Genomic DNA, 13,425 nt, shown 5'->3' on the forward strand with positions numbered 1-13,425 from the left:
GGGTCTATTTGATAACCACTGTAGAAATCCTGATCAGGATAGGGCTCCTTGGTGCTTCACAACTGACCCTTTGGTCCGATGGGAATACTGCAGGATTTCAAAGTGTGACACTGCACCATCTCAATCTCCCTCTATAATTCCTGTACATGGAGGAAGCAGTGAGGCCTTGCAAGCACCTGATGGTCAATCAGGTAACTAGAACCACCTTCACTGGGAAGGAATAAATCTAGTCATCACAAAAACTTGTAATTGTCTTACAATAATAAAGCATTGCAGCATGCGTTCAAAACACAATTAATCTAATCACATTTAAACTGACCAACACAGCTGCTTAAATAATTAATTGCACCAGGGATGGGATTTTTTGTCTTGCAATGCTGAGCAAACACACATAGGAGGAGTAAAATGGGAGACATGAGGACTGCACACTTAAAATTTTCCATTTGATTCTGGTTGCCTACTGCTTCCACTGGGTCAAGAGTCATTGTGAGCTCTGACCTGAGGCTCACTGAAGGTGATGTTGGGTTTGCAATTTAAACTCCTCTTGGGGTGAGATCCTGAAGGCTCTAAGAAACCAGCCGAGTAAATTGGTTTAACAGACTTTGAGGGAAACCTTTAATGCAGTCTGGAATATCTTGACAGATAAGTTTAAAAGGTCATGCCGGTGCCTCCTCATATTCCTCCAGCCCTGCTTCAAACATTTCTGCATGTTAAGCAACAATTGACATTCTCATAAGTGGTCCTGCCTCCTTTAGAATCCTATTGTTCAATGAATGAAATAATATTGATTGTTACAAATATATCACAACTGAAAGTAAGATTAAAATCAGATTAAAGTATCTTGCCCATGGTGCAATGAAACAGGTGAGTCTATCGCCACAAATTCCAGTAGATCATGTGTGTACATTAAATAGCAATCCCACTGTTTACAAATGTAAATATAAAAGAAAAATTTAATAACTTTGGTACTTAACAAAATAATTAAACTTAAATTATGTGTTATCTGTTGGTGTGTTTTTTTTCTTCAATTAATGGTGTTGATTTATTGTGTACTCCCACCTTTTGAATTGTCCAAAATGATGCTTCATTTCCAAAGCATGTGGCCTCTGTCATCGACTATTTTGACTTATCTCCCAGCAGTGATCATTTTTGACTTTTCCTTTGATTTATAATTTCCCTCTCAGTGACAGATTAGTTCAGCATATCTGCTCAATCTGAAAATGTATAAACCTGGATGCTACACTTCCACACGGCTCTGATTTATAATTTTTAAAAATGAAAGTACATTTTGTATGAAAATAGAAAAAAACGGTTTTCTTTCATATTCTATTGGGTTGTCAGCACATTTAAGTTTCCTCATTTCTGTGATGCTGCAATGAAAAACAGGGAGATCATTTTTTAAAAGTTGTATTTTGCCAGACTGCCGAGTAGGTAATGGAGCGACATATCGCGGGACAAGATCAACCACATCTAGTGGAAGAACATGCCAACACTGGTCAGCGATGACACCCCATTTTCATACTGTCTTCACTGCTGAATCAAATCCTGATGCTGGACTGGAGGAAAATGTAAGTTTTCTGTATGACCTGCAGGTTTGTCAGGATTTTCACCACAAAACATAAACATTAGCCCTCTACCAGAAGCTCGGAGACTTGAGATTTTATAATTAATTTCAATGAATTGTAGAAATGAATCTTAATGGTTTGTTGCCACATTTTCTTTTGCCTTGGACCCAATCCAGGAAAGAAGATGGTGGCAGCAAACTACCCCAACCATTTTTGTCAATTTGATGGGCCAAAGGGCTTTTTGCTATGTTGTAAAACTCTATGACTGTATGTCTCTATGACTTTGATAAGTACTGCCACAGCATCACTGCGTTTTATTCCTTATGAACTTCTCTTGAAGACATCAAATTTCTTAAACCTAATTCTGTCCTTCGTGGTGCCACAGTGCCCTTTGAATTATTTTAGAGATTTCGGCTTTAATGAAAGTTGTTCTGAGGAAGGGTCACCGGACCCGAAATGTTAACTCTGTTTTTTCCCTTTACAGATGCTGCCAGACCTGCTGAGCTTTTCCAGCAACTTTGTTTTTGTTCCTGTTGTTAATGAAGGTTGGGTCCTTTCATAAGGCATATAAATGTGTACAAAAACTGGAACTAATTGTGGTACCTTCTAGAACATTGGATAGCACTGAGGGAAATTTGGGATTTCATTCCTAATCTAATTGATAGGGACTGTAAGCTTTAATTATGAATTATTTGCATGAACTGCCCATGCCGTTACATTCTGGCTGATTATATAAAATTCTATACAGCATTTCATCAATCACAGCAAAATAATTTTCATTTTTACTAGTCCATTGGTGAAAGAATTTCCAGCTGCAGTGTTCATGACCATGACATTCATATTTTCATGCATGTCTCTGAACTCGTCATTTGGCAAATTCCCCTCCACTATCAGTCAGAAGTGTTGCTGGTGTCTCATGTGTGATTCTTATATATTTCTCCAAGGACTGCATTTTACACTGCAGGTAGGTTCTCACTCCCTAGCGTAACCATTGGGTACAAGCCTGCCTCTGCTTGGGTGATTCAACCCACTTTAATGTTTTGGGTGATAGCCTTTTAATTAATATGAGGTGGTTCTTAAATCTATCTTCAGGAAGGTATCGTCACTCAGAGAGTTGCCAGACAATTGGAGGCCAGCAACAATATCTAACTTAGTAATGTAACTTGTACCTAATTATTATCATGCAACAAATAACATCTTACTGAAACAACAGCCAACTCTTATTAAGACCCACTCATGGTTTTTTTCTCAAACTGTAAACTAAGTAGGACATTAGATGTCATCCACAATTTCTGCAGAACTGAATGTCTTGTTCAGCCTACTAGTGAATGAATATGCATGTGCATTGAGATTTAAAGCTGGTATAATTTAAATTTACAAATCAGTAATTCATCAGTTCAGCCACTTGTTAAAGGATAATATTGTTACAATAAGTATGTTTTGTTTTTCTGTTCATTGATAAAACCTAGCATGTGTTTCTTTTATCTTAGATAGTGGTCAAAGTCCAACAAATGAACCACTGTATTGGTTAAATTGATCATTTATACATTTATGACGACTTATAGAATACTCGGACTTGATTTTCAGTCTTCCCATTTCCCATTAGGATCATGAAAAAGAATAAATAGAACATATGAATGCATCAATTGCGAGCAGGAGTAGGCCATTTGGCCCCTCAAGCCTGTTTTACTTTTCAATAAAATATCTTTTTGTGGCTACAACACCACGGAAACAATGTTCTCAGCTATGACTGAAGGCCAATTGATCTGACAAGTATTTGAGGTTTGTTACACTTGACTGACATGCTTGGGCCCTAATCTCTGTCATTCCTTCTTAAAACTGTCTTTGCCTCTCCCTTTTCCTTTATGAGACACCCGAAAACCTAATTCTTTGAATTAGTTATGTGGCTTAGTCCCAAATATTGTCTGATTATCCCTATGTACAACACCAAGGGATGTTTTTACTGGATTAATAATGTTATGTAACTACAACTTGGTGTTATTTCAATATGTTTTGTTTTAATTGCAGTATTGCAGAAATCCGGATGAAGACCCCAATGGTCCATGGTGTTATACAACAGATCCCCAAAAAAGATATGATTCCTGTAATGATATTCCCATATGTGGTAAGTTCTACTTTTGAATTAACTCTGTGTACATTTTGCAAAATACATTTCCTCACATTAACAATCTATGAATAATACTGTTGCCATAGTTTAAACTTTGCATTGGCGAATAATTAATGGTATGATATACTTCCCCTGCAGACTAAAAGCTGCAAGAACATTTTATGCTGACTTTATTTATATGACATGAAGATCAGGCCAGTGCACTTCTCAAAAATGGGAAAGTAGATGGCTTCCTTCTTCATTCACATTGACACTGAGATTTACTGGAATAAGGGAAAGGAGTTGGGCCAGCTTAGACAGGCATTTGATCCATAAGAGAGTCAAGCGTTGTAGGGGACTGACAGGAAAGTGGAGTTAAAATCATAATCAGATGAGCTATGATCTTATTGAATGGCAAAGGAGGGTCAAAGGGCTGAATGACCTGCTCCTGTTTATGTTTCTTATAATCATATGATCTTATGGCAGCAGTGGTGTAACGAGATGAGTGGTGGCAGGAGTACTGGTTTAGTAATGGCCAGGAAATAATAAAGTGCAGGTATGATGGAAGTTCAACCCAAATTTACCAGCAGAACTACAGTTAACATTTTTGTCCATTTCTTGAGCAGTGACCAGGGTGAGGGGCTGTTGAGCAAGATTCCAGGAGTGAAGGGGATAGGAAAATTGAATAACTATGCAGGAGACAAATAGTCATGGAGAAGTGGGTTGGCCGGATCATGAGTTGTGCTGGGGATGAGGATAGAGAAAGTTCACAAGTTGAGGATTATATCACAGTTTTGTGGAAGATGATGTGTGCAGGCCATTGGAGATGGTGGCATTGAGGAAGAGTTTGCATGCTTGTGGGAGATCACAGTGTCACTAGGGAGGTCGAATTTGAGTCAAGGCGAGATGACCAGGCTGAGGTAGAGAAAGCAGGGTCATCGGAAGTTTACATGGTTATAGGGAGATTGTGAATTGGTGGGAGAGTGAAAATCTCTGGGGATTGTGGGTGTGAGGTGGGTGATCACAGCAACAGGGGAAGATCACAGATTGGGTGAAAATTGTACATCATGAGAAATAGGTGTCATCGGGAGACACTGTGAAGTCTAAGCTCTCATTTGTCAGAGGTTTTTGATCAGGGTTAAAGAGTGATTCAAATTGTAGGTTGGTGAGCTAACAAACTGGGATGGGGTGGATTGGAGACTTCGGATCGTGTGAGGGATTTGATCATTAAACAGGTTTACTTAGTAGGATGGAGAGCGTTCAGAGGGAATGCTAGATCTGACTGTTCTTGCCTCTATGGGAAATTTGATTCAGAATTATTAAATCAATTGCAATTCGCATATTGAAATAACTAACATAACTGCTGAGAGCAGGTTAGTCACTCTCCTTAAGGAATGAGGATAAACTCATGGTGGAAGCAAGTTCTCAAATGTTGGAGCTAGACTAGTCACTTATAAACAGAACTGTTAGAAATAATTAGAATATTTGAATAGTCCACTCAATTTATGTTGTATAAATGTAAACATTGTGAACTATGCCCAAGGAGATCAATATATTTATTGCTCGACATTATCTTAAAGTAGACTTTAAGGAAATTGAGAGGGCTATATACTAAAAATGCTTTCTTCTTATTGAAGTAAGTAATTGATTGAGCATAAATTTCTCTAAACACTGTCTGTTATATATGCCGTACAGAGCTTTCATTGAATGTCCTGGAACAATGAGATACCAAACCCAATCAATGAATTGAAAGAGAAGTCATTATGGTACCATATTTTCAATGTTGGCTTGAGAGCCTAATACCTAGATAAATTCTGAGTACCAATGCTTTACCTGCTTGCATGTAATCTTTAAATTGAAATTGTTTAATCAGTTAGGAGGTGGCCTCAACAGCTATTTAGAGGCACTGAGCACCTTGAGGAGGCAGAAGTTGCCTGTTTGGAACTGTAGCATGTTGGGAGCTGCCAGTACCTTGTCAATTAGATTAGGAAGCTCATGGAAGTGAAACTAGAAGGCAGCTGCTCATGTTAGCGATAGCTGGACCCATGGATTTGCTTTCAAGACAACTGAAGAGTTATTTATTTGGGCAGTGTGGTGAACAATTTAAGGGAAGGCAATGGTCTAGTGGTATTATCACTAGATTATTAATCCAGAAACTCAGCTAATGCTCTGGGGACCTGTGTTCAAATCCCACCACGGCAGATGGTGGAATTTAAATTCAATTAAAAAAACTGGAATTAAGAATCTACTTGTGACCATGAAACCATTGTCAATTGTCGGTAAAACCCTTCGGGTCCTTCAGGGAAAGAAATCTGTAATCCACACATGGTCTGGTCTATATGTGACTCCAGACCCACAGCAATGTGGTTGACTCTCAACTGCCCTCTGAAATGGCCTAGCAAGCCACTCAGTTCAAGGGTGGCTAAGGATGGGCAATAAATGCTGGCCAGACAGCGATGCATACATCCCACGAGTGAATTTAAAAAAGAATGGCAGCTGCGCACTCATATACAGAAGGCTGTGTGGGTGTGCTGGAAAAAAACATTTGAAGATCACATTTGGTAACAGACAGGGTTGTTGAGGCAGTGAACATGTTCCAAGCCTTTGGAAATTTGAAACTTAACTGCCCCTGTCAGTAACATTTGTGCCACCTAAGTGCCATCCCCAATGAGAGAATGTAACCAGCTCTCCTTGATGATCAATGACAGTGCAATCACTGAATGTCCCCCATCATCAATATCCTTGGGGGGTTACCATTGAACTGAAACTTATCTGAAACAGCTATAAAACTACAGTGGCTACAAGAGCATCTTGCATCCCTTTGCCTCCCTAAAGCCAGAAGACACGTCAGGAAAGTGATGGAATGTTGTCTATTTATATGGAAGAATGCAACTCCAACAGCACTCAAGAAACTCAACACTATCAAGGAAAGAGTTGTCCATTTAACTGGCACCCCATCCACAAACTTAAATATTCACTTGCTTCATTATCAGTGGTGACATTGTGTACCATCTACGAGATAAACTGCAGCAACTTTCTAAGCCTCCTTTGATAGTATCTTCCAAATTTGAAACCTCTACTACCTAGAAGGAAAAGACCAGTAGCATGAGAAAAGCACCACTTATAAATCAGGGAGCCCCTGTATTCTGTCATAACTCACTGGGATAGTGCGCTGGAAATCGAGCCCCGCAATTCTGGATTCTTCACAAAAGTTGAAGATTTTAAAATAAGTATACAAAATTCCTCAATGTATCTGATTTTCAGAGCTGGTTGATAGAAAACACAGAGCAGGTTTCTGTACATAGTGATAATTATTATTCAGTACAAGTAATTAGATTCTAGCTACAGGTAAACCATTGCATAGAAGGTTATTAATTAAGACTCTAATGCTACACACACACACACACATACACGCGCGTACAGACAAGGGAAAAGAAAACACATGGATAAAAGGGAAAATCTGGAAAGATGGTTCAGTAGTCTTTGTTTCCAAGTTCTGCTGAGTTGGTTCTTGCTGATCTAAAAGTTTCTTCTTGGTTTTCCTTTTCCATATGCTTTCCCTGGTTTGCTAAATTCACAGGGTGGCTGGCTCCCTTATAAAATTGCCTCTGAATAATCAATTAAAAGTAATAACTTACAGCAACTGCTGAAGGAAAGATTAACTAGCTTTCTTCAGGTTTAAAGTGAGTTTTGACTATAGAGAACAGAGAGACCACTTCTGAGTTATTGGAAATCAAATCCTTCCTCGGTGTCTTCTCTGCCCCAAGATGTTCAGTTACTTGAAAACCAAATACAAGGCCTTTGTCTTCAATAACTGATAGTGACCGTAGTGTCCATGGACCAATCAATTTCTTGATGCCACCCAGCTGTATCTGTGCACAGAACCCCTCAGCTTCAATTATTGCTTGCTCAGACTTGTACAAACAGAATGCATACCAGAAGTGTCAGACCAGTTGCTTTTCAAAACATGCAGCAATCCTTTGAAACACTGGTTTTAAAATAGTTCTTACTCATTTTTGGTCCACAATATTCCAAAATGCAAAAATAAAAAGACAGAGTCCTTACATGCTTCCATCCTTAAGGAAATGAAGCATTATTTCAAAAGTGTGTTTCATTTGAAAACATGTGATACACAAACAACAAAACACAGAACTTATGTCCATTCTTCCTCCTCCTCTTAAACAGCCTTACAGTCTTGCATTTCTTAAACCTTTATCTTTGCTGAACATGTTACAATTGGGACAATGCATCTGCAATTGTATTAACTTTTATGGTAATGTGAATTATCTTTACATTAACTGGTTGTAATTAAAGACTCCATCTGAATAGTCTTGATTACTGATTTTTAAACTTCTCAATGAAGGCTAGTGGATTATGAACAGTGTAATTAACATTTTTGTGTTTCTTTGTCAGATATAGATTTCAAAGTGCTGAAGACTCAACAACAATTCCAAAACCTCTTTTTCTAAAGTAGACTATCTTCTAATATTGTATAGTTTCTTAGGGAAATACTCTACTGGTTTCTATATTCCCAACTCATCATCCTATAACATGAAAGCACACACCCCTTCAAATTTCTGGTAAAATCCACACATTCCTAAAATCGTCATGATTTCTTATTTAGTTCTAGAAACAGGTGATTCTATTCGAGCCTTTACTTTCACTGTCCTTGATAATACTTGTCTTTGTCCGACAATATGTTGGAAGTAAATTATTCTTGCATCCAAGAATTTACTTTTGGCAAAAATTTATTGCTAAACCAGCCAACTATAATTGTTCAAACGCATTTTTCAACTTGTTTCACATGTTCTTCCCAAGTGCTACTACATACAACAGCAACCAAATACACTACTCAGTTACAAATTTCAGCTACAACTTGATTCATAAGCCTCTGGAATATAGCTGGGCCCTTCTTTAACCCAGATCGGATTATCTGACATTGGTATACCTTATTTGGTGTAGCAAAGTCAATATTTCTATATCTCTATAGTTTTTGCTGGTACCCCTTCAATAGATCAATTGTGGAAACAAAGGAGGCACTGCCAACACGATCAATGCAGCCTTCCAATTGTGGAATTGGGTATTTCTCATATTTGCATTTTTGTAGTCTATACAAAGTCTTGTTGATCCATCCAGTTTAGGAACCAACACTACGGAACTACAGCTGCTTTGACTGTGTTCAACCAAATGGCTCTCCAGCATGTATAAATCTTTGTTTCCACCTGAGATTTTGTTTCTTGATTCAGCTGATAAGGATATTGTTTTATTGAACCTGACTCATTAAACAACATCACGCCAGAAAATGAAGATCCCGACCTGAAATCTCAACTTTGTTGCTCCTCTGATGCTGCATGACCTGCTGTGTTCCTCCAGCTCCACACTGTGATGTTTTTAAAAACTAGATTAACTTTTTCACTAATCTCTCCCTGTCTCTAATTTGTCTTAAAAGAATTGCTTCTGGGAATGGGTTCTCACATCCATAATTGCAAGGAAGTATGCTGTGCTACTCAAAATATCCCCTCATGATGTCTGAGCCGCACCATTATTTTGATAAACAATTGTTCATTCTTTGCCTACAGGTACATATGAAGATGTGTCCACTTCATGAGAATTCAGTATAATAACATTCATTAACTTCTTCAGCCTCAGTGTGAGCCATCTATACCAACATGCTTAACTCTAGATCTGTGTCCCAGTCCACAATCAATGAATATGTGCCAAAAACCCCTTTTAAACTATTTACATTCTTAAGTAGAGTTTCATAATTCCTAACATCTATATTTGGTATTACTGTGGTCTCTGGTGATGGACTTTGTTCAGATGAAAAAATACTAGGAAACTGTTCTGTTTCTTTAGCTTCAGCTGGACTCTCCATGCTTACAAGTGAAGCTATGATTTTCACTCCTGCTAAAATAATTTCCTAACCAGTCCAACTATTAGTCCAGGCAAAAAGTTACACTTCAATTAGACTCTTGTACAATGGAACCAGGATATAATCTTCACCTATTCCATGTACCAACACTTTGGCTTTGTTTGAACTCTCTGGAGGAAAAACTAAATCCTTCTTCAACAAGAGAGTTTGAGTAGCCCCCATATCCTTTAGTATCATTATGGTTTTAGGTGCTTCCTTTGAAGAAAAAGGGGTTATCTTCCCTCTAGATAAAAACTCTTCATATCTTTCACCTACTCTATGTACTCTTTTGCACTCTCAGCCGTATGTACCTCTGATCTCTTAGTTGTACTTAAAACTACAATCTGATCTGTGGCCTTTTCTCAAATACTGAAAGAACTGAGGAAGGGTTGCCCAATCCAAAACATTAACTCTGATTTCTCTTCACAGATGCTGCCAGACCTGCCGAACGTTTCCAGCAACTTCTGTTTTTGTTTGTGGTCTTTTCTTTCTGAGATTTCTTTTTGACAGATTTTACATACTCCAATAAGTCCCATGTTTCTCCCTCTCAATTTCCAGCACTCAGAATGAATGTACCCCAGCTTGTTACCATGGAAAGACCTTGGCTTCTGATTTTTACCTCCACCCCTGTACCTTCCTTCTCAATCTGAGAAGGAGACCTTAGGGCACTCTCAGCTATCCATTCTTTCCTTGGCTACCAAATCAAGCTTGTAATTTACTAACCTTGTCACAAGCAGTGGGTGAAAAAGTGAGCAAGGCCTTTCATGTCAACCGGGTATACCTTTAGTTGTTGGAAAAGATGCTGTTGCACCTGTAAATTACCCACAGTGCACCATGTCATTGAGGAGTATGAGCATTGGAGCTGTCTTGGTAACAGTGTGATCATATCACCGGGTGAGCAATCTACAAACTTTAGTTAATAATCCAGAGAATATGAATCCAAATCCCAATCTGGTAATTTGAGACTTCATAATTATTTAAGTTTAGAAATAGACAGTCAATTAAAAAGTGACTGTGAAGCAAATGGGTTGTTGTAAAACTTAGGAAAGCAAACCAGTTATGAATATCTAGTCAAATGGATGTGTCACCCAACCCAACACCAAAGTGGTTGACTATTAACTGCTTTGTGAAATGTTCTACCTAGCTGCTTATTTTAATGGACAGGCAAAAATATTGGCCTTGTTTACTAAACCCATCCTTAGAGGATTTGTATTTGAAATTCAAACATTCCAGAATGTGTGAACTCACTTACCGTTATTGGTTTAATTTAGTCAGTCACAGCTCTGGCCCAAGCTGGATTAATTTAAAATAGTGAAATGCTACATGTCAGGGAGAGCAAATAAAACATGCAGCAGTAATCCTAGCCTTTAAGCATGAATTGTCTGTCATTTGACTATTGAAGATAATCATTCCCGTCCCAAAATAATGTGGCATCAACTGACCAGGTTAACAATGGGATCCTGACAATGCTGGTGGAAGGAGATGTGAGCAGAAAATGAATAAAAGAGCTAAATTATCTTCTTGTGATACTAGGACAAGAGCCTAATGAATGTGGAAGGCCTATTGTTGAACCCAAGAAATGTTTTGGAAGAATTGTTGGTGGCTGTGTATCCAAACCATATTCCTGGCCTTGGCAAGTTAGTCTTCGCACCAAGTAAGTGATTTGCCTCAAAAACATATGATAAGAAATCTTTCTTACATAATTTACAAGTGAAGTCCATGCTGTTAATCAGTGTTACACAGTAAAGTCTTTAACTTTACCAGCCACATAAATACTATGGCTACAAGACACATGGAACCTAACATTTCAGGTCTAGATGACTCTCTGTGGATGCTGCCTGACCCACTGTGATCGCCAGCACTTTCTTGTTTTCAGTTCAGATTCCAGCTTCTGCAGTAATTTGCTCCTAGACACATGGAAGTCACAGTCATAGAATCCTATAACACAGAGACAGACCCTTTGGCCCAAACTGGTTCATGCCAATCAAAATGTCCATCCATGCTAACCCCATTTCCCTGCAATTGGCCCATATCCTTCTAAAACCTTCCTATCCATGTATTTGTCCAAATGTCTTTTAAATGTTGTTAATGTACCTGCCTCAATCACTTCCACTGGCAGCTCATTCAATATGTGTAAAAAAGTTGTCCCTCAGGTTCCCATGTATTCTTTCCCCTCTTATCTTAAACTGATGCCCTCTAGTCCTCAATTCCCCAATCCTGGGAAAAAGACTGAGTGCATTTACCCTATCCATGTCTCTCATGATCTTATACAATTCTATAAGATCCCCCCTCAGTCTCCTACGCGCTAAAGAAAAAAGTCCTAGCTCGTCCAACCTCTCCCTATAACTCAGTCCCCTGACTGGCAACATCCTTGTAAATTTCTTCTGCACTCTTTTCAGTTTAATAACATCCTTCCTATAGCAATGTAACCAAAACTCAACACAATACTCCAAGTGCAGCCTCACCAACATCCTGTACAACTGCAACATAACTTCCAACTACTTTACTCAATACCCTGAATGATGAAGGCCAGTGTGCCAAAAACCTTCTTCACTGCCCTGTCTACCTGCGACTCCACTTTCAGAGAACCATGCACCTGAACTCCAAAATCCCTCTGTTCCACTACACTCCTTAAGGCCCTACCATTTGCCATGAAACTGCTACCTTGATTTGACTTTTCAAAATGCAACACCTCACACTTATCTATGCTAACCTCCATTTGCCATTTCTTGGCCCACTTCCCCAGCTGATCAAGATCCTGCTGCAATTTCTGATAACCTTCCTCACTGTCCACGATACCGCTTATTTTAGTGTTATCCGCAAAGTTACTAATCATGCCTTGTGCATTCTCCTCCAAATCATTGATATAGATAAGGGCGACACGGTGGCACAGTGGTTAGCACTGCTGCCTCACAGCGCCAGGGACCTGGGTTCGATTCCAGCCTCGGGCGACTGTCTGTGTGGAGTTTGCACATTCTCCCCGTGTCTGCGTGGGTTTCCTCCGGGTGATCCGGTTTCCTCCCACAGTCCAAAGATGTGCAGGTTAGGTGGATTGGCCATGTTAAATTGCCCGTAGTGTTCAGGGAGGTAGAGGGTGTATATTAGGTAGGTCATAGGGGAATGGATCTGGGTGGGATGCTCTGAGGTTCGGTGTGGACTTGTTGGGCCGAAGGGCCTGTTTCCACACTGTAGGGATTCTAATTCTAATTCTATAACAAACAGCAATGGGTCCAGAACCGACCCTGGAGGCACACCACTAGTCACAAGCTTCCAGTCCGACAAGTATCCTTCCAGTGTTACTCTCTGCTTCCTACCATCAAGCCAATTGTATATCCAATTTGCCAACTCTTCCTGGGTTCCATATGATTTAACCTTCCAGAGCAGCCTACCAGGTGGGAACCTTATCAAAGGCCTTACTGAAATTCATATAGACTACATCTACCACCCTGCCCTCATCAATCTTCCTGGTCACTTCATCAAAGAACAAATTTGTGAGACATGATCTCCCACACACAAAGCCACGCTGACTACTCCTAATCAAACCCCATCTTTCTAAATGCATGTATATCTTATCCCTCTGAATCTTCTCAAGTAACTTTACCTACCACAAATGTTAAGCTTACTGGTCTATAATTCCCAGGGTTTTTTTTGCAGCCCTTCTTGAATAAAGGCACAACGTTTGCTACCTTCCAGTCTTCCAGAACCTTACCCATGGCTAACAATGATGCAAACATATCAGCCTGGCCCCCATAATTTCTTCTCTAGCTCTTGCAGGGTTCTTGGATATATCTGATCAGGACCAGGAGATTTACCCACTTTCATACATTCTAATACTTCCAACA

The 13,425-nt window shown here is 39.3% G+C and overlaps 1 protein-coding gene across 1 annotated transcript in view; it reads left to right on the forward strand.

The window, feature by feature from the left end:
• LOC109911701 (plasminogen-like) overlaps nt 1-13,425 on the forward strand; it is an 80,462-nt gene that overhangs the window by 47,287 nt on the left and 19,750 nt on the right. The window contains exons 8-11 of the mRNA XM_048600948.1: nt 1-191; nt 1,420-1,568; nt 3,594-3,690; nt 11,117-11,237. Coding sequence (XP_048456905.1) covers nt 1-191; nt 1,420-1,568; nt 3,594-3,690; nt 11,117-11,237 — 558 coding nt within the window. The remainder of the gene's footprint in view (nt 192-1,419; nt 1,569-3,593; nt 3,691-11,116; nt 11,238-13,425) is intronic.

The sequence above is a fragment of the Rhincodon typus genome, chromosome 9 (genome assembly GCF_021869965.1).
Source record: "Rhincodon typus isolate 14 chromosome 9, sRhiTyp1.1, whole genome shotgun sequence".
In the NCBI taxonomy this organism is placed as follows: Eukaryota; Metazoa; Chordata; class Chondrichthyes; order Orectolobiformes; family Rhincodontidae; genus Rhincodon; species Rhincodon typus.